Raw genomic sequence first — 27,592 nt, 5'->3', positions numbered from 1 at the left:
AAAAAAGCTAAGAAATATATGTTTGGGCCATGAAGGAGTGCCTGAGAGGCCAGGCACTCCTTCATGGCCCAAACTTCATGACTCCCTCAAATCATGATTAAAGAAGAACAACTTAGTGTAAACAAGGCGTAAGATACTCAACTCAATATTTTTTTGTATTAATAAGTTAGGCTTCAATCTGAAACAATAATATCACTGATTACATAAAATTTAATCAAATTACGTTTAGTCAAAACCTTTAATTATGTCTAGAAAACTGATAAAGAACAAACCGGAAATTAGTTTGGTGACTTTTAATTTGAAATGTCCGCGAACCCGGAAGTGTCAGCGCGCGGTCTTGGGGCGTGGTTTGCTCTGCAGGAATGAGCGCAGCGGCCAGAGAATCGGCGTTAAAAAGCGAGCGTGTGTTTCCCGAAGGTTATTAGATTTATTGTAATATTTCCAGCAGGACAGGAGGAGCACCGCGGCCTGACGGGTGTGTGTGAGTGTGTGAGAGTGTGCGCGCGTGCAGATGGCGCTTTTGGCAGGAGTGTGTCGCCTTGTTCGGTGTAAGTCATCCGGTTTTTACCTTAAATAACATTTCTGTGCTGGAAAGTTGCATAAACATTTTGAATGAACAGAAACAAACCCTAATGTTTATGTGCAACAAACTATTTATTTTACACAATGAACTGATTTTAGTTTATAGTTTGACAATTATGTAAAAAAAAAAAATCCTGGAACAGAAATATTGTAGTAGTAATAATAATAACTGACAGTCTAATATTTTACTAATAATTAATTATAATTGCACATTATAACCCATCATTCAGGCTTGTCTGTCTCTGTAAACCGTCCTGTTTATTATCATTGTTGTTTATCAATGTCATGATTGTTTATAAGTCGAGACTTTGATTAAATAAATAAATAAATAATCACAATCATGAGTATAGTTGCAAAGCAGCGATGATCGGGCCCAAGCACCTGCACCATTGCTGCTCAGGGGCACCAGATAAGACAGTGGGCACATGCACTTTAAGGGGAAATGTGTCATAATATGACGTAAAAGTAGCCCATAACGGTCCTCACCAACTGTAACGGTAGGCGGCGTCGCCGTCGCCAGCTTTTACATAACTAAGCAAATTATTAGCCGCTTTTCGCCATAGGTTTAAGGCCTCGCCACGGCTAAAGCGTTTGAGATATCAAAAATCTATTCGCAATTTTGCATCCACAACGTCTTGAGATTAAAATGGCCCGGTTTGGTGGCGATTGGATAAATCCCCTAGGAGAAGTATATCAAATTCCACTGGGTGCGTTTTTTTTTTAATTGCTAATTATAACCAAATATGCATTGGGCTCGTCAGTCTCTGTGAACCTTGAATGGACAACTAGTTTATTAGTCAAGACTTTGATGAAATAAATAAACACAATTAAGATTAAATCACATTTGTTAATTCACCTGTTTGCGTATTATTCCTAATCCTACTCAAACATTATTTCCTTTAACATCAAACCTAATCCTTTGTAAATCTTTAGTATATACCATAATGTATGGCATCATAATGGTAGTTTTTTTTCTTTTTTTATAAAAATAATGATTTTTCGTCCCATTTCTGGTAGTTAATTAACACAGATTGTTTGAGACCCTGCTCTTATTGCGTATATTATATATGTTTTTACCGGTTATTAGGCTTTGTATAGTTTGTAAAGTATATTAATGTGTTAAGTATGTGTTACATGCTTTAAAGAATTTTTTGTAATTGTATTATAATTCATGATGCTAAGAGAAGAGAAATAAAGTTTGAGTAGAATCCAGTGCACACGTTGCTCTCGATTAACTTTCGTGATTTTCTAAATTTTTATGTGTGTATCTCGTTCTTGTTGCACAAAGACAAAGTCTACTGTTCTTAGTAAAGATTAGGAAAAGCATGATTTAGGTTTTGTAAGCTTGTTACACAAGACGTCCACATAGCGTGAGTGTGTGAAGGCGAGCAGAGAGAGGAAGGAGAAAGGCAGCATGTACAGCATGTAGGGTTTGTTTAAGTAATAGTGCGTGTATAAAAGTGTTTGTGTTTTATAGACACTGGCAGCAGCAGTCATGCCTGGGCATCTCTCAGAAGTCAGTCTACTGCCAGTGCTGCTGCTTTGGCCCCGCAATCCAGTCCCAAAACACAGGACAAAAGGTACAAGTGAAATAAAAAAGTAATGTTTGATTGTGTGTGTGCGGGCGTGTGCACACTCGCACCTGAAATGGGAAGGTGCTCCTAAAAAAAAAAAAAATACAAGGCTTGAACAGGTTCAAATGACAATCCTAATGTGCCCTCTTTGACTCTGTGTGTGTGTGTGTGTGAAAGAGATTGTGTGAGTCATGACACCCAATACGCTATTTATTTATAACATGACATTTTAGATATATATATTTTAATTTACATAACAGGTCACAAAACCAAAAGGAATTTTAGCGGCCCCTACTGGCTGGATTATGCACAGCATGCAGGTTTCAAAATGAATTACAACAATCTTGATCTGTACTTAAAATAAATTTTATTTTATTTATTTTTTCTTGAAACATGTAACTACTTTAACCTTTAAATTAATTTTATTTTGCTATACATTTTGTGAAACTTTTTTTAATAAAAGATTTAAAGATATAATGAAAACATTTTACATTTTCTTTTTAAATATAAAATTATTACTTTCTATTTAAAACATTTTTTATTATATGTTAGATATTTTATATTTATATTTGTTATTTTACTTTTTTCTGTCACAGTTTATTATAATTTGTTGGTTTAAAAATTTTAAATCCTTTAAATTTTTTTTTACATTATTTATTTGCATTATATTATTTACACATCCACTTTGAGGTGCATGTTAAATATGTAAAGGTACTATTTATAATAATATTATTATTATTATTTTTATTAATAATAATAATAATAATAATAATAATAATTTTATTTCCTGTCTCATTCTGTCCATTAAATAATTTTTTTATCCATTTTAGAATAAGGCTATGACATGACATAAAATGTGGGAGAAGTGATGCGCTGTGAAAACTTTCCGGATACACTGTATATACGTATATAATATGTCCATAATATGTCTGTCTGTGTGTGCGTGTGTGTGTGTGTGTTGCAGAAAACCCAAGACCGGCATCCTCATGCTGAACATGGGCGGCCCGGAGAGACTCGAAGACGTTCATGACTTCCTGTTACGACTTTTCCTCGACAAAGACCTGATGCAGCTTCCTGTCCAGAAGTAAGGAGAATTATTTTAAAATAAAAGAATTAAACATTAACCGAATAGGATTGAAACGTGTACCATGTGTGTAATAAATGAGGCTACTGATTAGTGAAGCGTTTCTGCTTAACACTTAAAACCTTCGAGTCTCCACTGGGGGAAGACCAACTGTAAAACATGTTGAAGTCTGTCACAGTGCAGTTCTTTTCTTTTTTAGTAAGCTCGGGCCGTTTATAGCCAAACGGCGTACGCCAAAGATCCAGGAGCAGTACAGTAAAATCGGAGGAGGGTCTCCTATCAAAGCCTGGACCACCATGCAGGGAGAGGGGATGGTCAAACTCCTGGACGAGATGAGTCCTGAAACTGGTGAGCTACAACAGTCATAATAATAATAATAATAACAATGATGATGATGATGATGATGATGATAAACGATTTGAATTACGATTTTGGTTTCCAACAATTAGAAAAACAAGATGATGGAAATAAAACGATTAGTCCTGATCTCGTGTTTTATTGGAAATCCTCATGTTTCTTTAAAAAATATTTTTTCTTTAGCAATTTAATTAAATTTAAAAATAATATTTTAAAACCTACATACACAAGTTTAATAAATGCGAGATGTTTCCAAATAAGTAATCATATGAACTAATCTTATTACACACTAAGAACATTTTACAAAAGATTACCACTCCTTAGATTTGTAAGTATTACGCTTTTATAAGCATCGCAATTTTATATTATATTTTTGTTATGTATAGATTTTGTAACAATTCTAAACAAATTAGCCAAATAATTCATCCCTACAACACCACCTACTGGATTATAGAGGAACTGTGGTATAATACCACCTCAGATGTAAACATGTATAATAAAAAGTAATTTATGTGACTTAAACAAAGTAATCTAATATTTTTTTGTGGTTGAAACGAGACAGAGCTGATGCATGACACAGAGACGGGTCGTGTGAAAGGGACAGCGAGATAAGACATTGGGAGTGACGCACACACACACACACACAAATACAGACATATACTTGGTTTAACTTCCAAATGCTCGTAGATAAAAGAGTAGTATAGAGACGAGGGCGTTGGCTTAAAATCTCACCCAGTTAACGAGGCGCGGCCGTTAACGAAGTCTGAAGCGTTCTTCAAACAGCGTTCTTCTAACCCTAACCCAAGTTTTAATGTTATAGAAAGAAAGTTGCAATATGTTGAGAAAAAAGTGATAATAGTATAACAAAATGGTGGAAAAAAAAGTAATGCGTGTAAAAAATGACATTTAATTCGAAGAAAGGATCATGTGACTCTGTACATTTATGACTGTATTTTCAAATTTTACTTTATTTTTATAAAGTCATTTTATGCCAATTAATTCCCAAATTATTATATATAATATATATTCTGCACAATATAAAGGCTTATATGTTACTTTATAAACTAAAAAAAATGACAATAAATCTTGAATCATTGTAATAGTTGAACGTTTAAACAATTAATAATATTCAGTTAGTTAAAAAAGTTAAAGAAAAAACTCATTTAAATTAAAATAAGTGCACTAAAATATATATTTTTGTTTATATCTGCATTTTTAGGTGCACTTAATCATGTGACTAGGGCTCATTATAATATCTGAGTTCTATAAGTTTGTCGTACCTGTCAGTCTCCTCTCCTCTCGCATGTGACGTACTCAGTTCTGAGTTTTTGCAGTCTATAGATATTTTGAAATGAATCTTTCCCTTTTTATGTATGTCTGGATTCATTTAATTTCATATGTAATTTACATTAGAGTCATCGACTCGGGTTTGTTTTTTCTGACCCGCAGCCCCTCACAAGTTTTATATCGGCTTCCGGTACGTCCACCCGCTGACGGAGGAGGCCATCGAGCTGATGGAGAAGGACGGAATAGAGAGAGCTGTCGCATTCACCCAGTACCCTCAGTATAGCTGCTCCACCACAGGTACACACACACACACACACACACACACACCTTTAAGCCTACTAGTCTCACCTGCAAACTATTTATAATATCATAATCATAACCTTGGGAATGTTAAAGAAAATTCTGGATTCTGATTGGTCAAAAGGGTTTTTGATTAACTTCCTAGTTTCCATAGAAACATCATAATACGTAACGGAAAAACATTAATTGTATCCGTTGCTTTGGTTTTAATTAGATAGCGAGAAACTTGTTTACCCTTTTTATGGAAGGAGTCTCCAGTGTCAGCACTTAGACAGTTAGAGGTGAAGTGTTAGGGTTACCATGAGGAATGTGTATGTAAAGATAGTGTGTTTGTTTGTGTGTGTGTGTGTGTGTGTGTGTGTACGCGCTCGTAGGCAGCAGTTTGAACGCTATCTACAGATACTACAACAGCAGTGGCCTGGGGTCTAAAATGCGCTGGAGTGTGATTGACAGATGGCCAACACACCCTCTGCTCATCGAGGTGAGACGCTCTTTCAGCTTCCTGGAACTGATCTGGAATCAGCTGACACGCCCGCATCACGTACAGACGCCGTCCCATCCCAAGGGCCTCGCTGATTCTGGATCAGCAGGGAAAAAAATATATATAAAACAGTTGCGTTTAAGAAGTCGCTAAAAGTGTAAATGATGTCACAGAATTAAGAAGGAAAATAAAATATAATCGAGTTTTATTCTGCTGTGGAGTAACAGGATATCATTTAGTTTTTATAGAATGAAGGGTCGCTTTGGGTCACAGCACCATAAACAAAGATTTATTTATTTTTTTAATCGAAAGCACAGACCATGTGTAATGTGTACCACTAGAACTGTGTCATCTAAGCAATTCAGTTAAATGAATCGTTAAGTGAGTTGGTTTCTTGATTTCGAATCGATTCATATTTTAAAACGATTGAGTTAAACTTCCAAAACTATCTAAAATTGACTTAAACAAAAATACAGCACAGCATTTTCAGAAGATCCGACAAACCGCTTGAATCTTCTTCAGTTTCTCACTGTGTGATTATCGTGTCTCCAAAAAAAACCCAAAAAAACTTCCTTCAATACCGCCACCTGCTGGACTGGAGTGAGGAGAGGAGATCGTCAGGAAAAGTTGATCAGCGCTGTGTACGAGACGCGACTCTTAAACAATCAAAAACACAAGTTAAAAGGAATTTCAGTGTTACAAATAACAAGTAACAAATCTGTAAGAAGTGTAGCTGCTTGAGACAAATCAGACGGGTCTACTGAATCAACATTGAAAATCACCAAATCAAATCGTCAATCAGTCTGTCTCTGATGCACAGCTGTAGTCACCAGACTCCTTAAAAAAAGTGAATAAACTGATGTAAAAAATGTGGAAAAATCTCTAAACACAGCTTTTGTACTAAATAAAAGTGCACCTCTTTCTCTCTCTCTCTCTCTCTCTCTCTCTCTCTCTCTCTGTAGTGTTTTGCTCAGCATGTGCGTAAAGAGCTGGAGAAGTTCCCACCTGAGAAAAGAGACGACGTGGTCATTCTGTTCTCCGCCCACTCACTCCCTATGGCTGTAAGTGTGTGTGTGTGTTCGTATAAAATATGTTAGTTATAAATTCCTATAAATATACAACAGTGTTGCAGCGGATCTTGAAATTAATGGTTTGTATCGTTTCTCAGTTTTTGGTCACAGACCACATCGTTTTTCAAATCGGTCAAAAAAAATAAAATTCTATCACTTTGCTAAGGCACTTCTGCTCATGATCTGAAATAAAAACCAAATTCAGCATTTCCAATATTTAAATAAAATCTTACAATAAAATATTCAATAATCAATTGTTAAAGTGCAATAAAAGCCCAGATGATTCTAAATTTATTATTATAATTTTTTAAATGAAAGTGTTATTTATTAATTTACTGGTATTTATCTATTTATGCATGCTATCTTTTGTATGATAGTGAATAAAGTTATAGTAATAATAATTGGGAATGTTTTTGTTATTTTAAAACATGAGGCTTATTTTAGTGAAAATAAAAAGAGATAATTAAAATGCGAATGTGTGTTTTTATGACTGGGCCGCAGTATGAGTTCTAGTACTGATGTGATTATTTAACCTGGTTGTTTTTCGTTTATTTTATTATCTATTTATTTATTTTTAAAGTTTATACGATTTATATTTATTTACAGATATTTTATACAGATGTTCACTTTGACATACTCTGTACAGATGTTTATTTAAGCTTTTTTGCACTAACAGACTTATTCCATTTATCATTCCACTGATGCCTTTTTTAAATTGCTCGGTGTTCCTTAAATTGACCCATGAGGATAAATGAAATTTTTCTTTTAATTAAATTGAATAAAGTTTTATTGGAGAACTTCATGGGGGGGATTTTGTGAGTGCGATCGGGCAACCTCGGTGAGCGCAAAGTAAGTGCCAGAGAGAGACAGTGAGTACAAATATCAGGTTTTGTGCATACCAAAAGAATGGGCTCAGATATAAAACCTGCGGTGCATATGAGTTCTAAACTCTTGGAAGAGATCTGTACTACCACTAATGTAGTGTATAGGGAATTCTGGGTAACTTCTCAGTCTCCTGAGTCTGACGTCAGTGTGCAGTTATGGTTGTGTAGAAGCTGTTCTACCCTGATGGTTGTGTGTGTGTGTGTGTGTGTGTGTAGGTGGTGAACAGAGGAGACCCGTACCCTCAGGAGGTGGGCGCTACAGTGCACAGGGTGATGGAGAGGTTGGCGTACTGTAACCCGTATCGTCTCGTCTGGCAATCGAAGGTAAGACTCTGCGTTCAATTCCTCTGATATTTTAATAACTAAGAATGACGTACTGTAGCTAGATGGCGCTCCAACTTGATTTTATACTCTTTCATACTCTGAACTGTTATCACATGACCTTACCTGGTGTCAGATCATCAATTGATTTGTTTAATTAACTAATTAATTAATACATAAAGAATTTTAAATAATATAAATGTCTCATAAATCCATTGTGTGTGTGTGTGTGTGTGTGTAGGTGGGCCCGATGCCGTGGCTCGGTCCTCAGACGGATGAGGTGATTAAAGGTTTGTGTGAAAGAGGGAAGAAGAACCTGCTGTTGGTTCCAATCGCCTTCACCAGCGACCACATCGAGACTCTACACGAGCTCGACATCGAGTACTCGCAGATCCTCGCAGAAGAGGTTAGTGTGTGTGTGTGAGATATTGATACCACTGGGTCAGATGCGACCACGGGTCTTGACCCGATCCGGATCGGTCCGGTTTGGGCTGCGAGACAGATGAGAAAGAGACAGAAAGATGCAGAAAGAAGACGGGAAGGAAAGTGATACATTATGAGAGAGGGGAAAAAGTGTGTGTGTGTGTGTGTGTGTTGGGGCTCCTTGTTGGCTGCCATGGCGTTAGTAAGACTGGCGCATCCAGAGCCATGGGATATACACACGCGCACACACACACACACTTACACACACACACAGACTCTCCCACAAACCACAGATCTATCAGGGTGGTTCACACACACACACACACACACACACACACACACACACACACACTCTCTGCCCATTGATCTGTCTATCTCTCTTCGCCACACTCCTGTAGACGGACTGAGCAACATTCTTTTTTGTGTGTTAGAGAGAGACACACACACACACACACACACACACACACACACACCCCATATCTAATAACAGCCAGGCGGGATCTTTTCATAAACATCTCTAGACTCTTCTGTGAAATACGAGTAGATCGTTATGACAGTGTGTGTTGTATTCTCAATATTCAACAAGAAACACACTTTTAGGATTAATGTGTGTCTCGTTTTTTTTTCAGTGCGGGGTCGAAAACATCAAAAGGGCAGAGTCTCTGAACGGAAACCCCCTGTTTTTTAAGGTAAAGATGTTTTAAGACGTCCAAGACAAAATTAATGCAGAACTTGTATCAAGCTGATGTGCGTTTTAATTTACATCGAAATAATTTCAGATCAGTTAAATTTTATGTCTAGAAAGCGTTTTTTTTTTTTTTTTTGTCCAAGGTATCTCTGCTGCCCTCTAGTGAGTCACTGTGGTACAACGTTTCATTCATACGTTATTAGTAAAGCCTCTTTTGCACATTCCTGAATTCACTTTAATTTTGGGATCACTGAAGATCGTAAGGAGATCGTTGGGATGGTCATCTGAGGTCGGTTCGGCTCGTCACCGCTCTTGATTCTCCGCCGTTCCTCTATAATCCTACAGGCGGCGCACTCTAAACTATTAAAACAAGCTAAGGAATTGTAGGTGCTGGACAAATCGCCCATAAGCTCAAAAGAAGCGATACTCTTGCAAAATACGAGTTTTTACGGAAGATGAAAGTGATTTTTATATTTCCTGCACAAGCATTTTAGACCATTTAACGTTTGTAAATAATTTTTTTGTTTGGGGGGAAAAAAACGCCTAAGTAATTCAAAAAGCGTGAATTAATTCTAAATCAGAAACTGATTGAAGACTAAATTACCAACAAAATTCAGATTAAATTGCATGATTTGAATAAATTGCCTGTTATAGGAGCGAATTGTTTAAGAATAACTTGTTTAGGAATAATATTTATTTTTGATGAAACGCCAGAGAGACCGGCTCCTCAGTTTAAACGAATGCCTGGAGGAACTGTGGCTTTACAGTGAAAGTGGTGAAGGGGAGTTGGTTATGAGCCATACTGTATGCAAACGGTGTCATGTTTAAGTTTAGTGCACCGTAATCAATACGACAAACGCTTTGCTAACAGCCAAAAACAAACGCTGGATGAAAGTTTAAATAAGATTCCTAGCCTTACAGGTATGCCTCAACTCAACTTTTTTATTTTATGTCGTTCCTGCTTTTAGATTTATAACAAAATCTGAATTTTATTTTATTTTTTAGAAATAGAATCGCAAATCAGGTGGAATTATCCCCTAGGTATCGTGATAATATTGTATCCCTAGTAAGAGAAACTCCGACCGTGCTCTAAAACTGAAATGTTGTGACTGGATAAAATATTTTGTAAGCTATTTACACATGGATTGTAGCAGTTTGTAGACGGATCGTTGACTTTATAGGAATTTTGTGCCTCTTCATAATGGATGATTCAGTGTTTAGCGTTCACATGGAGAGCTTCAAGTTCCCGCTACTGTGACGCGCTACTTGATTAAATCCGCTCATGCAGGAGGTGGAGCAAATCCGCTGATCTCGCTAAATCCAATTGTATTCTCTCCATCTCGGTGTCTCTCACCGGGCCGCGTGACGAAAGCGCGGGTCGATAGCGCGATCCTCCTGCTCTCGGGCGCTGCAGCGGTGGAATTCAGGCCCTGGGTTATAAACAGCTCCTGGCAGACTGCTGGGTTTATTAAAAAAAGATCCTGTGAAATCAATGACGCGGGCTTTCAGCTCGACACTCCTAGCGACTACACACACAGCACGCGGCTTCGATTACAACACGCGCGTTCGTGCGTCTCTGACGCACCTGTAACGAAAAACGCTTTGTGACGACCCGGATGTTTCGATCCGTACAGTTACATTTTCACGCTCGGCTCGGGGATCGAAACTTTCTAAAGCGGTCCAGGTTCCAAAGGGAAAGTGTCTGCTCTCAGTAAACCGGTATTTTTATTTTAAATAAATCTTATATGTTAAAATGAAGTAGGTGTTGTGATAACTTGTGATATCATTTTATTATTATTATTATTTTTTTTGTCTACTCACTATTAGTTACAGAAACAATTGAACTAACAAATGAAGAGAACTTTCTGTCTTTATATCTTTAAATTAGCAGGGATTACTTTAAATTTCTATACTTAAAGAGCTGATATATTTTTACAGATTAATAAGAGACGTGCTCATGTTTAACATAAAATTTTGTTAAGATTAAATTAAGATAATGTGATGTGTCTGATACTTTGGTTGTTACTATGGAAACTATAATTTATTGGAACCAATCAGAATTCAGGATTTAACCGTAATAAATGGATACAAGCTAAGGCTGATGTGCTCTCTCCCTCTCTCTCTCTCTCTCTGTCTCTGTCTCTCTCTGTCTCTGTCTCTCAGGCATTAGCGGACGTGGTTCAGACGCACCTGAAGTCCAACGAGCCGTGCTCTCGCCAGCTCACCCTGCGATGCCCGAAGTGCGTGAACCCGACCTGTGGGAAAGCCAAGGCTTTCTTCGCCGGCCAAAAATTCTAATGCTGTTCTTTGCTTCTTGCCTGTCGTCCTTCGTGCCTGCGAGGAAATCCTCACATCGCATTACATCACATCATCTTCCAAACAGGAAACAGAATCGTACTTACAGAGCGCTGCGTCAGACGCACCAGGCGTCTCGTTCAGTTCAGAGTTTAGAACTTCAGCTTCACTCCTCCGTCTCAGCACGCCACTTCACACTTCATTTGGGTTGGGCTTTAAGTTCATAACTATTCAAATTATTTTTGTGTGGTTGTCTGGGAAATCCCTTTATATGTTAAAACCTGGACATTTTCCTAATAAATGAAGTGAAAAGTGAAAGTTTGTTCCACTAGTAAATGAATCTCAACCACAGCGTCCATGTGTCCAAAAGTGGAAAGTGTCTGAAAGACATCACTTCAACAGATAAGATTTACACTGCAAGAAAAGAAAAATCTTATTTATTCACTTATTTCTCGTCAAATTTTACTGAAATTGCAAGAAAAAATTTCCCCCTTCTGTTGGCAGATAATTTTGCTAGTTTTTTTTTAGGAATTCTTTTTTGAAAGAAGATAAATTCTTTGCCAGTTTTGGTAAAATCTGATGAGAAATAAGCTTCTTAATCTTATATTTGGTTTGTTCTAATATTATTTGTTAAAATTTTTTTATAATTTTGGCAAAATTCAACAATATTTAACTTGCTATATTTTCCCCCAGTGTATGTACTGTTTCATATTATGAGGTTATTAGAAAGGAAATCTAAAAGAGTTCAGGTTGCCATAAATAATTGTTAAAACTAATTTCAAGCTTTAAATATTCTACATTCTATTCAAAATGTAATCGTGTCTTTCTGTCACGTAGTCAAACGTTGTGAGGGTGGAACAGGATGACTTCATGCTTGAAACGTGTCAAATTCAACAAGATAGGTTTAATCGTCTTTATTTGGTTTATAGAGTAAACAAAAACAAAAGAAAGAGAAATATGACAAATTAGAAATAGGGATATTTTTACTCGCCAGTTTTTTTTTTTGCAGTAAAAGGAATATATATATATATATATATATATATATATATACACCAACCGTCTTTCTATTCTCGTCTCTGTGCTCAAATGATTTCTGATTCATTTAAAAAGAGTTTTTGCTCTTGGCTCAATTGATTAGCGTTCCAAAATTCCTGCAGCAGCAGTTTAGACCTTGATTTCAATAGAGTTTACATTTTTCTTACAGAGAGTAAAACATTACTGCATCATTTTGGCGAAATCGAGCAAGCGGTCAATATAACTGATGTGTAAAAAATTTTTTTTTAATAATAATAATTAAGTTACAGTGACATCTGTTGGTTTTTCCCAGACTGCCACACACATACGTAAATAAATAAGCATATACACACACATGATTTAATCTCTAATCTGACCTGTCCCAGTTCGGTTCTTTTGGTTTCCTGTCGAAAAGGGAGCCGGTACAAACGTGTGACTGGGAACCCGTCCGTATTTATTGCTGAGTGCCAAAATGGGAGCGCACACAATCTACACACGATGTGCCTTTTTTGTGGCGATATTGTAAATCTCATAAAGTGCTTCACATGAGGAGTAACACACTCCGAGTCGTGCTGTTATAGCAAAATAATCAGCGGCGTTCCAAACGATTATTGTCCTGTGGCGTGTCCCATTTCTCATATTCCACAGCAGCAGCGCAAAACTGACAGCTTAAACTTCTCGCAGAACGACAACATCGGACACTTTATGCTTAAGTAGTTGCGCTTGATATTTTTCGAACGTCTACGTCGAAGGTTATAGCAGCTGCAAACAGTCGTTTGTTTATTAGCGTCTCTCTCTCGCTCTCTCTTTCTGCTTCTCTATGTCTATGTCTATGTCTCTAAAATGTTAGAGCATTACCTCAGACTGTTGCATCATATCGACACTGGAGACTCCTTCCATAAAAGCTAAACAAATAAGTAAAATAATTAAAAAAGTAGCAAAAAATGTTGAGCTGTTACCATAGAAACAATAAGACTCTAGGATGAGATTTCTCAATACAAGCTTATTATTTGTAGTTGCACTACTGTCCGAGCTGCTGTTACAGGGAATGACTTGGACGCGGCCTGACCAATCAGGAGCCAGAATTAAACAGCGCAGAGGTCTGAGCTCTGTTTGTGATTCGCTCAGAACGCTCTATGCATTCTTTATCGTGTTCATAGAAACATTTTGGGAAAAAAAAAATCATGTACAGTAGTCACGAAATGATTTATTACAGATCTTCAGCCCAAGCTTTTTGATTATTAAAAATAGGGTCTAAATTGTATGAATATCACACTGTTCTTCCACAAGAGGATACCTGAAAGAAAAAAAAAAAAAAAGGATAATTTTATACCAAACCGTTCGTTTTTTTTTTTTTTTTTTCTTTCTTTTTCAGTCCAGTCGTTTGCTGTTCGCTCTTCATCTTTCTTTCCCTCCAGCATGTTCAAGCTACTGTTGATTAGGCCAAAAGAAATTGGTTGTCCTGGACCCAATCACCCCTCAGAGGAGTGTATGTGTGTGTGTGTGTGTGTGTGTGTGAGAGAGAGTGAGTGAGTGTGTGAGGGATGCTCTGGGGGCCGGCGGGAGCCTCCTGGTAATTGAAAAGCGAGGACGCCGGCTCTGTCGAGCAGCGTGACCTCTAATTGAGAGGGGAGCGATTGATTTCTCCAGCGTGAGAGAAACAGAGGGAGTGAAGAATAGGGGGATGGTGCGGCGCTCAGGGAGGGAGGTGTGAAAAATGAACGCGTGAGCGTTTTCTCAAGAGGTGCGGAAGACAAAGTAGAAGCAGGACCGGGATGGACGGAGCTGGAGATGGAGGGAGAGAACAAGGATGTTTGGGTGTGGGCTCGCTTGAACAAATCCAGCAGTCTTTTTTTTTTTTTTTTCCAAACAATTCACAGAGTCATTCTTCGTAGAGGATCCATTTAACACTGGATGATTCAAATTATGAAATTGTATCTCTGAAGTGTACACTCACACACAGCATCTGCACTGATGGGCTTTTTTACTGACCACTAAATGGTAGCAACAGCAATCCCATAATCTTTTTTTTTTTTTTGGATTGTATTAGCTCAAACCTCTTTTTGTGTTTTTTTTTCGATTGTGTGAAATATGAATCTGAATGTGTTTTTTTCTGCAGTATGTTAAAGAAAATTCAATAAAATTACTAATTGTTAAAAAAAAAGAAAATGGGTTATTTATTAAACATGACGATATCTCTATTTCTTTTCTGATTCTGATCTGGAACTCTTGAGTATGAGATGATTTTAATTCATAATGAGGAATTTGTTTTCTTCCAAACTACTACAGTACTATGCTTTAAAATGCTCTTTGAAAACATGAAAACATTAAAAAATATGAATGAAATTTACATTCACACAAACATAACAATAATGTATAAAGTAAAAAAATAAATAAAAAAAGATTAAAAATCTTGTTCCAGTCTTTTGATGTTCAGAAGATTCAAACAAAAAAGTATAAACAGGGCATGCTCAAGTCAAAGCGTGACTTTTGATTGTGCAGGATGATTCATGATTGGAATTGCCTGCTTCACGCCGGCCTCCCAGGAACTCCTTTAGTGGCCCAAACATATGGAAATAGTCAGGGGGATGTGACAGAATCTCCCAGCCGAGTTCCTGTGATGTGCGAGTGGCGTTGGTGAATGATTTGTGTGCTCAGTATAAGATCGCTGAATGTTCAGGGGAACTGCAGTGAGCTCCGAGCCACCTCGGCCCGGGATCGGCATTCTTGGATGTACGACCTCCTTTTAAAATCTTTTTTACCGTTCAAATGTTTCAAAGAGTCTCATCACCGTACTGTGCTTCAAGTCTTTTGTAAATGTCAAACGCTTTTATGCCTTCATTCACCAGAAATTTGAAATTTCACCTCGAATGCCCCTTGTATATATGTGTGTGTGTGTGTGTGAGTGTGTGTGTATGCACCATATTATATGCTGTACCAATGTTTATCATGTCCACATAATTATGTACAAAATTATCTAGTATTTCCATATACAGTGAAACCTCTGATTGCAAGTAACGCAGTTTGTGAGTGTTCCGCAAGATGAGCAAAGATTTTAATAAATTTTTACTTGAAAAACGAGCAAGTCTTGGTTTACGAGTACTGAGTATTATGTATCACGCATGCGCTTTCTGTTTTGACACCGAGTGTCACGTGATTACAACTGAGCCAATGTTTTTTCTCTCTCTTGCGCTGCGGAAGAGGGTAATCGTCTCCCCCGCTGGGTCTTAGTGCGCGTCTCTTTTTGGTATAATCAACATCCGTGTGTGTAATTTGACTCCTTGCCGGTTTACATTCTCTCTCTCGCGCCTTTAGTGTGTGTGTGTTTGTGAACCAGCACGATGTCAAATTACGCGCGCGCACATAACGACAGGCCCATAGCAGCGCCTGCGCGAATAAATGGAAACACTTATCTGTCGGGATTTATTTGTACTTTTTTTTCATTAAAAAGAGTTTTTCTGGTAGCTTTGTCATACTCGCTCTTTTCTATTTTTATGCAAATCCCAGGAGCATTAGGTTTTTTGTTTGAAAACTGCCTATAATATGTTGCCTTAGACTTTTGCACAGTACTGTATATATAAACTGATATATGTTTAATATATCTATAGGTGTTGATGTTATAGAAATTTTACAGTGCAAAAAAATTCCAAAAGCTGAAACCTTAAATCTGGACAAATTTATCCATACTGCTTTATACTGTATTCAGGGTTGCAGGGGCGCTGGAGACTTAGGGAACAAGGCGAGGTACATCCTGGACAGGGTGCAAATCCATCACAGGGCAGACACACACGTACACGAAATCACACACTCATTCACACTATGGCCAATCTGGGAACTATTTCAAATATTTAAATGCTTAATTCACATTCATTTATTTAAATGTATTTATTTAAGGCAATTATACATAAGTTAAACTTATTCAGCCTGTTTTTAAAAGTTTTTTCTTCTTTGCTCATTTTATTTTATTACTCTAATACCTTTTATATTCCATTCTATCCTTTTATTAAAATTATTAACGGTAACCAGTAAGAGGTTTAATGATTATTTAATGGTTTGGTGTAAATATAACAGGAAATACTGGATCAATTTGAGATCTTTTCATGTGTTCATTTCTAGTTTGGTTTAATCGTTCTGATAGCTCGGTGCTAAACGAGCCACACACACATAGACACACAGATGGTGTTTGGATCTCAGGGAGCCACTTTATTCATATCTCTCTCGCTGCTGAATATACACAGATATATCATATTCTGCTATAACGCAGAGATTGGATAAAAATGGATTTTTCTTCAGTGCAGTGACGCTGGTTGCCTCCACAGCCGCTTTCTCCCCTGCTTTATATAGAAGCATGCACTATAAAAAAAATACAATAACACCTAAGCGAGTGAAAATATCTTCAATCTAATCAAATTCCTCTACTGGTTCTTATTATAAGATTTACAATAAACCAAATAGAAGATCATAAAGTCTATTTCTAAACCTTTAAATCAGACCTGTTACGTAAAATTCACTTTTGTATTTAAGTTAAGAAATATAAATGATTCTCCAATGTGGACGTACAAACAACAAATGTGGAAAAAAACCTTTTCGTCCATTTTTTACCTTATTTGACCTCATATAAGAGAAGCCCCTCCCCCAACATGTTGCTCAGCTCTCTTGTTCTCTGGTGGGCGTGGCTCAGCAGTAGCTCATTTCCATAGACACTAAGACTATGTATTTGGAGGAGGAGTGAGATAAAAGGAAGTTTGGGGTATTAAAAATGCAGTATCTAAGAGGTGTTTTAGCTGGGGTTTAACTATTATTAAAATACTGGACACTTTGGAGACAATTTGGGAAATGCTCTGTTTTTTTGTGTCAAAAAAAAGGTGGCAAAATTAGTAACTCCGTGCCTTAGCCCTCTGAGCCACCACTGCCCCCCCAAAAAGTGTGAATTGACAAACAAAAATCTGTCAAAACTTATTTTTATTAGATCACTGAATTTTGTATGATTTTGCAAAAAGCTATAACTTAACCTCCAACATCAGGATGAAAACAATACAAAAACTTTGGTTTACATCATCAGCGGTCTCCTCTAGCTGTTTCACTTTAAGACATTGTCATAGAAGTCCATGACTGATGGGGAAAGTGCAACAACAGCAACAAACTGGAAACCACCTTTTTTCCTAGCTTCAACATTTCAAAAGTCCACAGAAGGCATTTTGTTCATTCATTTACTTCATGCTGCTATTTTTCCAAAATTTTACTTTACTGATCAAGTGACAGAAGGAAATGATATGATTGGCTCTTTATGGATGCGAACACCCATATTAGTACTAGTACATTAAATGTAAGCCAATGTAATAATAAGTAGGAAAAGTTAGTCCTAAGGGATATGCTAAGGGATATGCTAAGGGACAAGCCCGCCCACTGAACATATTTCTTTTCGTATGAGTTTCTCTTCATGGTGGACCATTCCTTTAAAAGCGGGTAAAATTATTTCAGTCCTTCCCTGTCAGTGCGGATGTGAGTGTTCGCATGGCTTCAGTTCAGTGGAAGCTGTCAACCTTGGCTTAGATGAGTGTGTAGTGCTGGTCAGAGGTGTGTGAGTTGGAACACAGCCATAATTCTTAATGCCATGCCTTATCTTGCTCTCTTCAATCTCCCTTGCTGGTAATGGGAAGCCAAAGGTCAGTGGATAAGAGCAGGCCACCAAGGCCAGTTACCCCAGCAACCGAAGGATGAGGTGGGGGATAGAGAGAGATGGAGAGAGAGAGAGAGAGAGAGAGAGAAAGAGAGAGAGAGAAAAGTCTGAGGAGAGAAATCACACGGGAGGCACTTGAAGACGGCTGAAAAGGTTGCAGAGATCTGTATCGCTCGGCTGTTAAACGATAAAGAAGAGTGTGTGTGTGTGTGTGTGTGTGTGTAAAGTCAGAGCATCTCACTCCCCTAAATAATGTATTTTAACATTGTCCATTGCCTAATACCTTTAGCTTTATTCTAGCAGAATGTTTTCTTCTACATTATTTATTCCCAGATGTTTCCAGAACGATGTTTTGCAGACATTTTATGTAACATTTAAAAATTTGGTGCAGCAATAATTTTTTTTAATTGTAGAAATATTACAGCATAGGTTCCCTAATTTTACAATCAGCGGCACAGTGGCTTAGTGGTTAGCATTAGATTAGGCTGATTGTCGTTCCCGAAATGCCTGTAGTTTGTGAATGCATGTGTGAACATTCCTAGATGGGTGGATGAAATTTTACAATGAAATCTAACAATCTGTCAAATACCGTAGCACATCGCACACCAATGCATATTTGTACATACTTTACACACTGCAATGCTCATGACTGGACATTTCCATTTTATTTCTATTTTTGTTACTTGTTCATAATGTAAATTTTACAGCCAAAAGTTTTCTATATTTTCTACTGTATATTTTTTTATTATTATATTCTTATTTCATATTTTATATTCCTTATTTGAATATTTTATTTTCATACTCTATTTTTCTTTTTATTCTTTTTCTTATTATATATTTTCTTTATTTAGAATACTCTATTTTCTTTTAATTATTTGGTCATAAGCGGTTGTTAAAACATTTCACTGGATATCCTCTTGTGTACAGAACAAATAAAATTTGAATTTGATTTGGAATTTGAACTAAGAAATAAAAAAAAGTCAGGTTGTGACATGATAGGAAAATGAAGACTGGGGAAGTTGATTATTTTCCTTTCGCAGCACATTCTTTAATTAATAAAAAAAATGATTTTAAAGAATGTCAGACATGTCAGAATTTATATTTGTTTATAGTCGCGGATTATCGCTGAATTTGAAATGCGAGGAATCGTAGGGTACGAAGGCAGCACTTTAACATAGTGTTTCTGTTACGCAATTTAGCAAACGCTGAGTCATGAATATCTTTCAATTACTAAATCTCAGTGTCATTATTTTTACAAATAATTTGTTATTTTGAAATACATTGTTGTTTATAATAAGGATTAAATTGTCTAGCAAGTAGAAAAACATGACCTGGTAAATCTTGGAAAGGTTTGGTATTATTTTACAAAAATAAATAAATAAATAAATAAAATTAAATAAAAGAAAAAAATCCATGTATTCTTTTGCCATCACTTTCTCTTAAATAATAATAATAAAATTGCTATTTGTAACATTCTTTGATGAATAAAAGCTGCTGTCAGTAAAGGTAAAAAATGTTCTGGTTTTTTATCCTTGAAAGTTTTTTTTTGTAATATTACTTTTCTAAAAGGAAAAATAAACATTCTTTAAAGAACAATTTTGATTTGTAGCATTCCTGTTGTTAAGAAATTATTGCATTTTTGTTTGATTGAATGTCTAGCAATTTAACCAAAACCTCACTCTCTCTCTCTTTCTCTCTCTCTCACACACACACACACACACACATACACAAAACAATCTCTTGATGTGAATGAATCAAAGCTGTTTATTAGATATTAATAGCAGAATATACAGCACTACCATCTGATGATAGTGAGAATAAAAACAAGAGGTACCGAAGGAAAGAAAATAAAAGAATAAAAGAAACAGAAAATAAACAAAAAAGAAGTCAGAGGCTCGATGCAGACGAATCACTAACGCTCTTAGCAATGTTCGAGCGTGATGCAGCAAACAGCAAAGATCAACAGTACACAAAGCACAAATTCTGAACAAGGATCGGGATGTACGTTACGATTTTTTCTTCCCTCTGCTTAAATTTTAAAGTGCCCAATACATTAATAATATTTAAACGCTCAGATGTATGTTGTCGTATGCAGCCTTCAAAACATGTAACACTGGTACATATGGGTTTTTTTCATTCCCTGTTTTTTCTTTATTATACTCAAACACAGAGACTCAAATACGTTCCTATGAGACTGGAGGAGGATCACACACTTTTCCTTAAAAAAAAAAAAAACTGACTATGCAATATGCTCTGCTTACTCAATATTCTGTATATAAAAGTAGATAAAGGTTCATCTCAGTTTTGGAACTTAATTTTAATTGGACATCTTGGAAGAGTTGTACAATGTATAAGCATGGAAAGAAATTGAACCTAAATAAAAGTCAATTGAATCTTTTTTTTTGAAAATGAATGCACATAATTTAGTACCAAAAAAAAATAAAATAAAAAAAATAAAAGACAGAGTCTCAAGTGTTTTCGGAAATTGATTTTGGATAAAACAGTGAAGAGGAATAACTGAAGTGCAACATAACACTGGAAATCTCTTGGCCCTGAACTGATCGAATGGGTTTTGAGAAAAAGCCATGAAACAACTTTCAAATATAAGCAGCGTTTTGTGTAGTGACGTAAGCGTCATTTGTGTAGACAGAAAAAAATTAAACATTCCGAACAATGGTGTGTTTAGTATTTCACTGATTTAAAAAAAAAAAGACAGGGATTCAAAATACAATCTGTAGTCTCATTATCACGCGATGAGAGAATTTCCTTTGGTTAATAATACAATAAATTGTTTGTTAATACATTTTATTCTTTTCAGTGACATAGGTGCCAACATTTACACTGTAAATCATGTGTGATTTTTGCAACAGGCTGTTTTACAAATAAAAAAACACAAATTGCTTGATTGGAAAAATCAAATTCATGGAAGCGAAAGGACCCTGGACGCGTAAGACGCATTTGCTATTTGTGTAGTGTGTAAACTCGCATGACATTGACTTTATCGTGGTGAATTTTGATTAGCTAGCTAGCTGTAAAACTACTCACGTGTACCAGAGTGCTGATTGTTTTGCTGCAAAACAGATAAGACTAGAAAGGATTTATGGTAGTTAAACAGCATTGAGAGCATGCTAGTCATCGGAACTAATCAGCGCAAACAAACATAGATTTAATACTACAATGAGAATTTTTTTTCTTCACCAGGGTTGAATTTCGATCTATTGTATGAATTCTTACTTTCCAGTTTTTTGAGCCAATAGAAAACAAAATGGTGTTTATGGTTATAAAAAAATGGAAAAGTTGATTTTTATATCTAGTGGCAGTAGAATTATTAATAATCATATCTAGGTAGTAGTATTTTATGCTTGGCAAATGTTTGGAAAGGAGCTTAACCATCTCGTCTGCAGATTTTCACTAGTGTTTTCCTCTATACATGCTCCGACTTTCTTGTTAGCCATGTTGCCTTTGACATTTATTTAATTTTTTTAAAATTCAGCATTGAATATGAAATCAGTTACAGTTTCCTATTGTGAAAGTATTTAGGAAATACTACAATAGGAAACAGTTTGATTCCTGAAATTATGTTATCCTGAAATCATTATTAATCCTTTTGTATTCGCACAATGTCGAGTCAAAGAACAAGAAACCAACCAAATTTTTGATTCCTTTAATTACCTGGTTTTTAAACTTTGAGTGGGAAAACATTGATTGAAAAAGAAAGTCATTACTATAAGTTACTACTTTGTTGATCTTTATTTCATGTCTTCAGTGATTAGTGTTTAGATTTCTAGTTTAAAAAAAACTAGATTTCTGGTCCTTAGTGTGTTAAATCTGTTTAACGGATGTCTTTGCACAATGTTTGGACAGTTTAAGATATTTATGATAATACAGAAAATACAACATTCTTAAGGTATCCTATTTTAATCAAAAACAAAAATATATATATAAATGGTCCTAGACTGTAGCCTTGAGGAATGCCTATTAGAAAGTCAATGTAATGTATTTTTAAATGATTTTAAGGTATGTACCTGGACTTAAAGGTACAGTGTAGTATCTTTAACGATATATTTAGACATTGGACACTAATGATGCACATTCATAGTACCATTTTCTCAACAAAATGAAGTGTTATTAGTATTAAGACTAGATTGTCAGGTACAGTGCATTATGTGAAATGGTTGTATTTTTGTACTGTATTTGAGGCTTGAAAATGTAATTTTAATATTAATTGAAAGGAACAATGATTTGTAATGATACTAATGAGAAAATGATGTATGCTGAATTAATACTTTTTGGTATAGTTGACATTCTTGCTTTTATAGACAAATATTCTACACTTTGATTTATATAATGTTTGAAAGTGTCCTGAATCATAATACTTTGGTTGAAAAAGATGAAATGGGCCAAAATATTTAGTGGTCATACAAAAAAAAAAAAAAAAAGAAATTTGAACATAAGGATGTAAATCAACTCATGCATAAGATCAGGGCTACAGTGTTTGAATGATTGCAAGTTGGTTCTCTACAGATTAGATAAAACAAGTAGAGAAAATATAACACTAGTAAAAAACAAACAAACGGAATGCTAGCTGCTAGGCCATGCTAGTCACACCAGCCAGTTTCGCCATACATCAGATTGGCACCAACAAGCTTGGATTAGATTTAGACCAGAACTCATAGCTATTTTTTTTTTCAGCAGGGATGAAGGAAGTCATCTTTGGCATGAACATGTATTGGAAAAAAAAAGAAAAAAAAAACACCATGTAAACTTTGGACTCGATCGAAACAGCAATTCCTAATCCATACGTACAAGCGTTAATAATATGAGCCCACCATAAAACAAACAAACAAAATAAAACTAATTGGAAAAAAAAAAACATTTATACAACAAAATATGAAAAAAAAATCGGCACATCAACAAGAGATAAGACAAGCATTAGTTATTTTTTTTGTTTTTTGTTTTTTTTTGGTAAGCGCACCTATTTGACTATTACAAAAATCACAACTCAAAATGTATAAAGCTTTTTTTCCTGTTCGTCTTGTAAAGTCACAGTTACCAAAAAAAAGAAGAGCAAGTGAATAATTTATTACATACACTATAATAACATTACCCTAAACACTATTATCTATGAGGTATATCTGAGAAAAATTTTCGTAAAGGAAAAAGCACGGTCTGCGCTCTGGACATGCTGCTCTTAATTTCTTTTTTAATTTTTATTTCTTTTTTTATTTTCACCCCGCTCTGGTTCTTTTTAAAGCTATGCAACCGTTGAGTGTTAGGAGATAGAAAGAGAGAGAGGAGAGAGAGGAGAGAGAGAACAAGGAGGAAAGAATTTTATTTAAAGCCTTTGGTATCAGTTGTTGTTCTTTGCATGATTGCGTTGCAAAGCACCAATAAACCTGGCCAGCGCGCACAGGTCCGACTGACGCTGAGGTATACGCATGAAGAAGAAGAAGAAGTACAGAGAGGTCGAAACTTCGCTTTGGTTCAAGCAAGGCACTCATCCCAGGGTTATCTCATACTTTGCGACGAAAGCGCTTCCTAAAAAAGTGTGGGAAAGCGGACAGAATCGTTTTTTTTTTCCCATGAGGAAATCGTTCTGGATGCTCCATAGCGTCAATCCAACATCCCATTTCTTTGAAATTTTGAAATTAAATATTTTTTTAAAATACATTTAAACACTTTTTTAAAAAAGTTATATTTTTGGAATCTTTACATTTGTTTATATGACTTTCCTAATAGGAAGGATCGACGACAATATAAGAAGCTACTGTACGTATAACAGCAGCATCGCCGCTACACAGGCTGCAGCTCTGCCGTGTTTTCCAGAAGGTTCTCCTCAGTAGTATCTTTGGTTTTTAAGTAAGAATATTTGGATTTTTAGAGGTTTTGCACAAGTGCTGAGCGGTTAATGATTTGTAGGTTTTGTTTCTAAGAGATATAAAATAGATTTTTTTTAAGCCATAAGATAAATCCTGGTAGATGGTCCATTAAAAAAATACTCATACAATTCTAATCAAGTTCTGTTGAGTTATGAGATAAGCTAAGGCATCATTAGGAAACAAATGTTTTTTTGTGTGTGAAATCACATAATAGAAAAAGAACTCAAGAAGAATTCAAACCAGGGTCAAGGAGTTTTCTAGTTTCAATTTGTTTCAAACCAAACTATTTTAGCTTTCCGTTTCCCAAATCTAACTTGACCTGGGGGTCTTTTCACCTGAATCACTGTCTCTGTTTAAAAGTGTTTATTCCTAAAATATCATGGGAACTAATGATTTTATTTCTGATAAATGTTGAAATAATTCTAGCAATTGTAGAAAACTGAAATTTTAAATTTGGAGAAATTTTTGCTAGTACAAAATATAAAAAAAAAATTCTGATAAAATGTTTTTCTTCGTTTATCAGCTTCACAAAACAATTTTAAGGTTATCTTTTTTTATATATATATATATATTTTAATCTAGATCGTCTTTAGCCAGGATATCTTTTGGTGTTTGAGAATTTAGGTTTTTTGTTTTTATCACGTAGGATGTTTAAAGTTAAAAAATTAGCTGATCTTTGGTAAACTCAAGGGAATAACCTTGTTTCTTATATATTTAAAGTTTTTCTTTCACTCGTAACAATTCCTCACGTGTATTCTTTTTGTTTAAAGTTGTCATCTACTCACCGGTTGGTTTACTTTATGAACAAGACAATTAACTGACTTTTAAACAAGTTGCAGGTTACATTTCGAATCATTTCTTAAGTAAGGTCTAGTCATAAATAATCAACCTGATCTTATGGGAAATTTCTATTTTTATTGACTTTACTGTATAAAGCGGGCTTATTGCTAATTCTTACCAAGACAAAACGATACTAAAACGATATAAAAACAAGCCCTACGCTGATCCAACAGAACAATGTCAACACTTTAATTTAACACTTAAACTGTGCAAAACCTCCAACCTGACTGCGATTTTTAGGTAAAAGTTTTGGCTTTGGGGTCTCTGACCAGCGAGGGACATCCTAAAACACACCGTACTGAGCTCACAGAAGTGTTGGTGTCAGTGGTGGCGGTAGTTAAGGGGTAACTTGAGGGGTTTGGATTTTCAGAATAGAGAGGGTGACATTTATCAAAGTGAAAAGCATGGAGTCAAGCGCAGACCGTACTAAAGGGAGGAAAAAAATCTTTGGTATCTTTGGTTTCATCAACACGATTAAAATTACAAATGGAAAATTCAGTGAGGTAGCCTCTTTGGTTCTCACTATAGAAATAGAAAGACTTTTTGTACACGCACACGAGTCAGTCTTGGAAGCAGCTAGTGTTTATGGGAATCCTCTGTTATCCTTCTACGAGTAAAGCAATGAACAAACGGTCTCTCGGCGTCCGTGGTTTTTGTTTGTTTCTTTCTTTTTTTTCTTTTTTCTTAAAAATCTTTGGTGAGTTCGAGGTTGATCTCCGTTAACGTGTTGCCCTGTCCAGTCCGCGTTAGTAAGGATCAGGTTGAAGACGGACTGCTCGTCCATCTTGGCGGGATGCGAAGGTGACTGTTACTCGATCGCAGGTGGTGAGATACAGTGCTCATTCGAAAAATATTCATCAACAACAGATTGTTATTGTTATTCATTTTGGAGGGAAATCAACAAAAAAACAAACAAACAAACAAACAAACAAAAAGGCGAAATTAGAGTTGTGAAGAATCTGGCAGCTACTACATTGTGAAACATTCTCGTTAAATCTATGTAAAAATCACCTTAAATTAAATTTCATTAAATTAAATACATTGCTTTTTAAAGTAAAGCTAACTAAAAATAAATTAACAGCAGGGACGCAAAGCACTGCATCTTCGATGCGCTAACATTCTCAAAGAGCCATAAATAATTAATAATTAATCCAAACAATTAAAGCTAATTAAATAACATTAAATAATTAAGTAAAAACAAAGCTATGCACATGTACTAGCACATTTTGGCATAAATAAATAAGTTTAACAGTGTCAGACACTCAAAGGAAAGAAAAGAAATCTGAATGTAAACTTTGGCAAGCTACTCAAGGGGAAAGGGGGCTTCCAGGGGAAATTTTTTGGCATTTTTAAATTAAGTTCAATTATAACAAATATAAATTACATAAATAATCACATCTTGCGAAAAAGAAAGAAAAAAAAAAGAAACTAGGGAACTATCATACATACAGTAGGCATAGGCAAACAAGTAAGTACTAAAGACAAGCAACAAACGTAAAGCTCTTTTTTTTGGTTGTATTCGGTACCCAAGGTTGTTTCTAAAGACCTGGCTGAGGTGAAAGTGGAAGTGGACTCCAGCGTGACCTCTACATGCCAAAAGGTCATTAAGAGGTCATACCCGCTGGAGCAATCTTTGGACTCAAAGCTTTAAAGCTTTAAAGAAATGAAAAGATAAAGCTATTCGACCGATATTTCAGCAGTCTCCTCGGTAATGATGAACCGGTATCAGTTATGTCGTCGGTAAGTATTGGCTTTCACATGCTCTGCGTGTGAGCACATGGACATCTTTGGAGTTTTTGGGTGTGGTTTCGTCATGGATCGCCTGATCAAAGCTTGGCGGTAAACACGGGAGCTCAGATCCGGTCACTTTTTGATTGATTAGTGTAGATCTGTAAATTCAATGATGATATTAAAGGAAAAGTCCACCCTGAAACACTTTATTTATATCAATGTGCTTAATGATTCTGGTGCTAAGTCATTGGGAGGTTCTGCATTCCTTTTGAAGACCTGAATGTGAAGGAAAAACTAAAACTCTTAAATTCAATAACATGGTCAAGGTGGAATTTTCCAATAAATAGGAGGTGCTAGGACCCAGGATCGAGTTTCACAAAGGCATCATAAAAGTTCATCAAAACTAGCACATATATATATATACAATCTTTGTTCTTTGGGTACTTTGCTTTGTACTTTGTTAATTATTGGAAATTTTAGATTTTGGCAGATTTTAGTAAAAAAATTTTTTTTACTCCAACAACATTTGGGTGTAACAAATTGGTGGGTAACGTTCTTATACTGTAATCTTTAATATAAACTTTAGTCTTACATTCTTCACTGCTTTGGTGTTTGCTGAAGTTTATTTGATTCCACGTCTTGGATTAATCTATCAATAGCCAGCGTGAAACTCGGAATCCTCCGAGCTCCCATGTTTGAACCCATAACGCAACCCACACTCAAACACACATGGTGAACAGGTAGGTTTCACGATGTACAGTATGTCACATTGGAACCAAAGGGAAGAGGGACAAGACCAGGGAACTGCCTTTGGGTGTAAATTAGGAATCTTTGGTATTGTAGCTGATGAGGTTCTTGTTGTTCTTTTTTCCCATTTTTTTGGTGAAAAACTGCATAGGCACACGTTAAAGACAATCTTCAACTTATTTGTTTAAGATAGAGAAAGAGAGAGACACATTTTTTCTGCCTTAGGGAGTGGCTGTTTTCTGCCATGGGTGGTTTCCTCCGGACTCGTTCTGCTTCCTGTATTTTTCCCTTTACAAACAAAGAACAAAGTTCTCTTTCTTCATCATTCTCCTTGTTATCCCTGTCATCTTTTCTT

The 27,592-nt window shown here is 35.8% G+C and overlaps 1 protein-coding gene across 2 annotated transcripts; it reads left to right on the top strand.

Annotated features, from left to right (window-relative positions):
- Positions 1 to 353: 353 nt before the first annotated feature.
- On the top strand, positions 354 to 12,344 carry fech (ferrochelatase). Of its 2 annotated transcripts, none has more exons than XM_053478619.1 (11): positions 354 to 548; positions 2,060 to 2,162; positions 3,121 to 3,240; positions 3,440 to 3,588; positions 5,047 to 5,181; positions 5,559 to 5,665; positions 6,628 to 6,726; positions 7,836 to 7,943; positions 8,182 to 8,346; positions 8,993 to 9,052; positions 11,215 to 12,344. In XM_053478619.1, the coding sequence occupies exons 1-11, from the start codon at positions 512 to 514 to the stop codon at positions 11,347 to 11,349; spliced, it is 1,218 nt and encodes a 405-aa protein (XP_053334594.1). In that variant the 5' UTR covers positions 354 to 511; the 3' UTR covers positions 11,350 to 12,344. The 2 variants fall into 2 exon arrangements, with proteins under 2 accessions (XP_053334594.1, XP_053334593.1); XM_053478618.1 differs by lacking the exon at positions 354 to 548 and adding an exon at positions 1,080 to 1,289.
- Positions 12,345 to 27,592: the final 15,248 nt, after the last annotated feature.

This window comes from Clarias gariepinus, chromosome 19 (assembly GCF_024256425.1).
Source record: "Clarias gariepinus isolate MV-2021 ecotype Netherlands chromosome 19, CGAR_prim_01v2, whole genome shotgun sequence".
Classification (NCBI taxonomy): domain Eukaryota; kingdom Metazoa; phylum Chordata; class Actinopteri; order Siluriformes; family Clariidae; genus Clarias; species Clarias gariepinus.
This window is presented reverse-complemented; position numbering and strand designations above follow the sequence as displayed.

What these genes read in the sequence shown, in the direction of transcription:
- fech (XM_053478618.1), top strand. Translation starts at nt 1,229, where the DNA reads ATGGCCCGGTTTGGTGGCGATTGGATAAATCCCCTAGGAGAAGTATAT. An exon ending in GTATAGCTGCTCCACCACAG is followed by an intron (nt 5,182 to 5,558) that starts GTACACACACAC and finishes ACGCGCTCGTAG; the next exon opens with GCAGCAGTTTGAACGCTATC. An exon ending in GTCTCGTCTGGCAATCGAAG is followed by an intron (nt 7,944 to 8,181) that starts GTAAGACTCTGC and finishes GTGTGTGTGTAG; the next exon opens with GTGGGCCCGATGCCGTGGCT.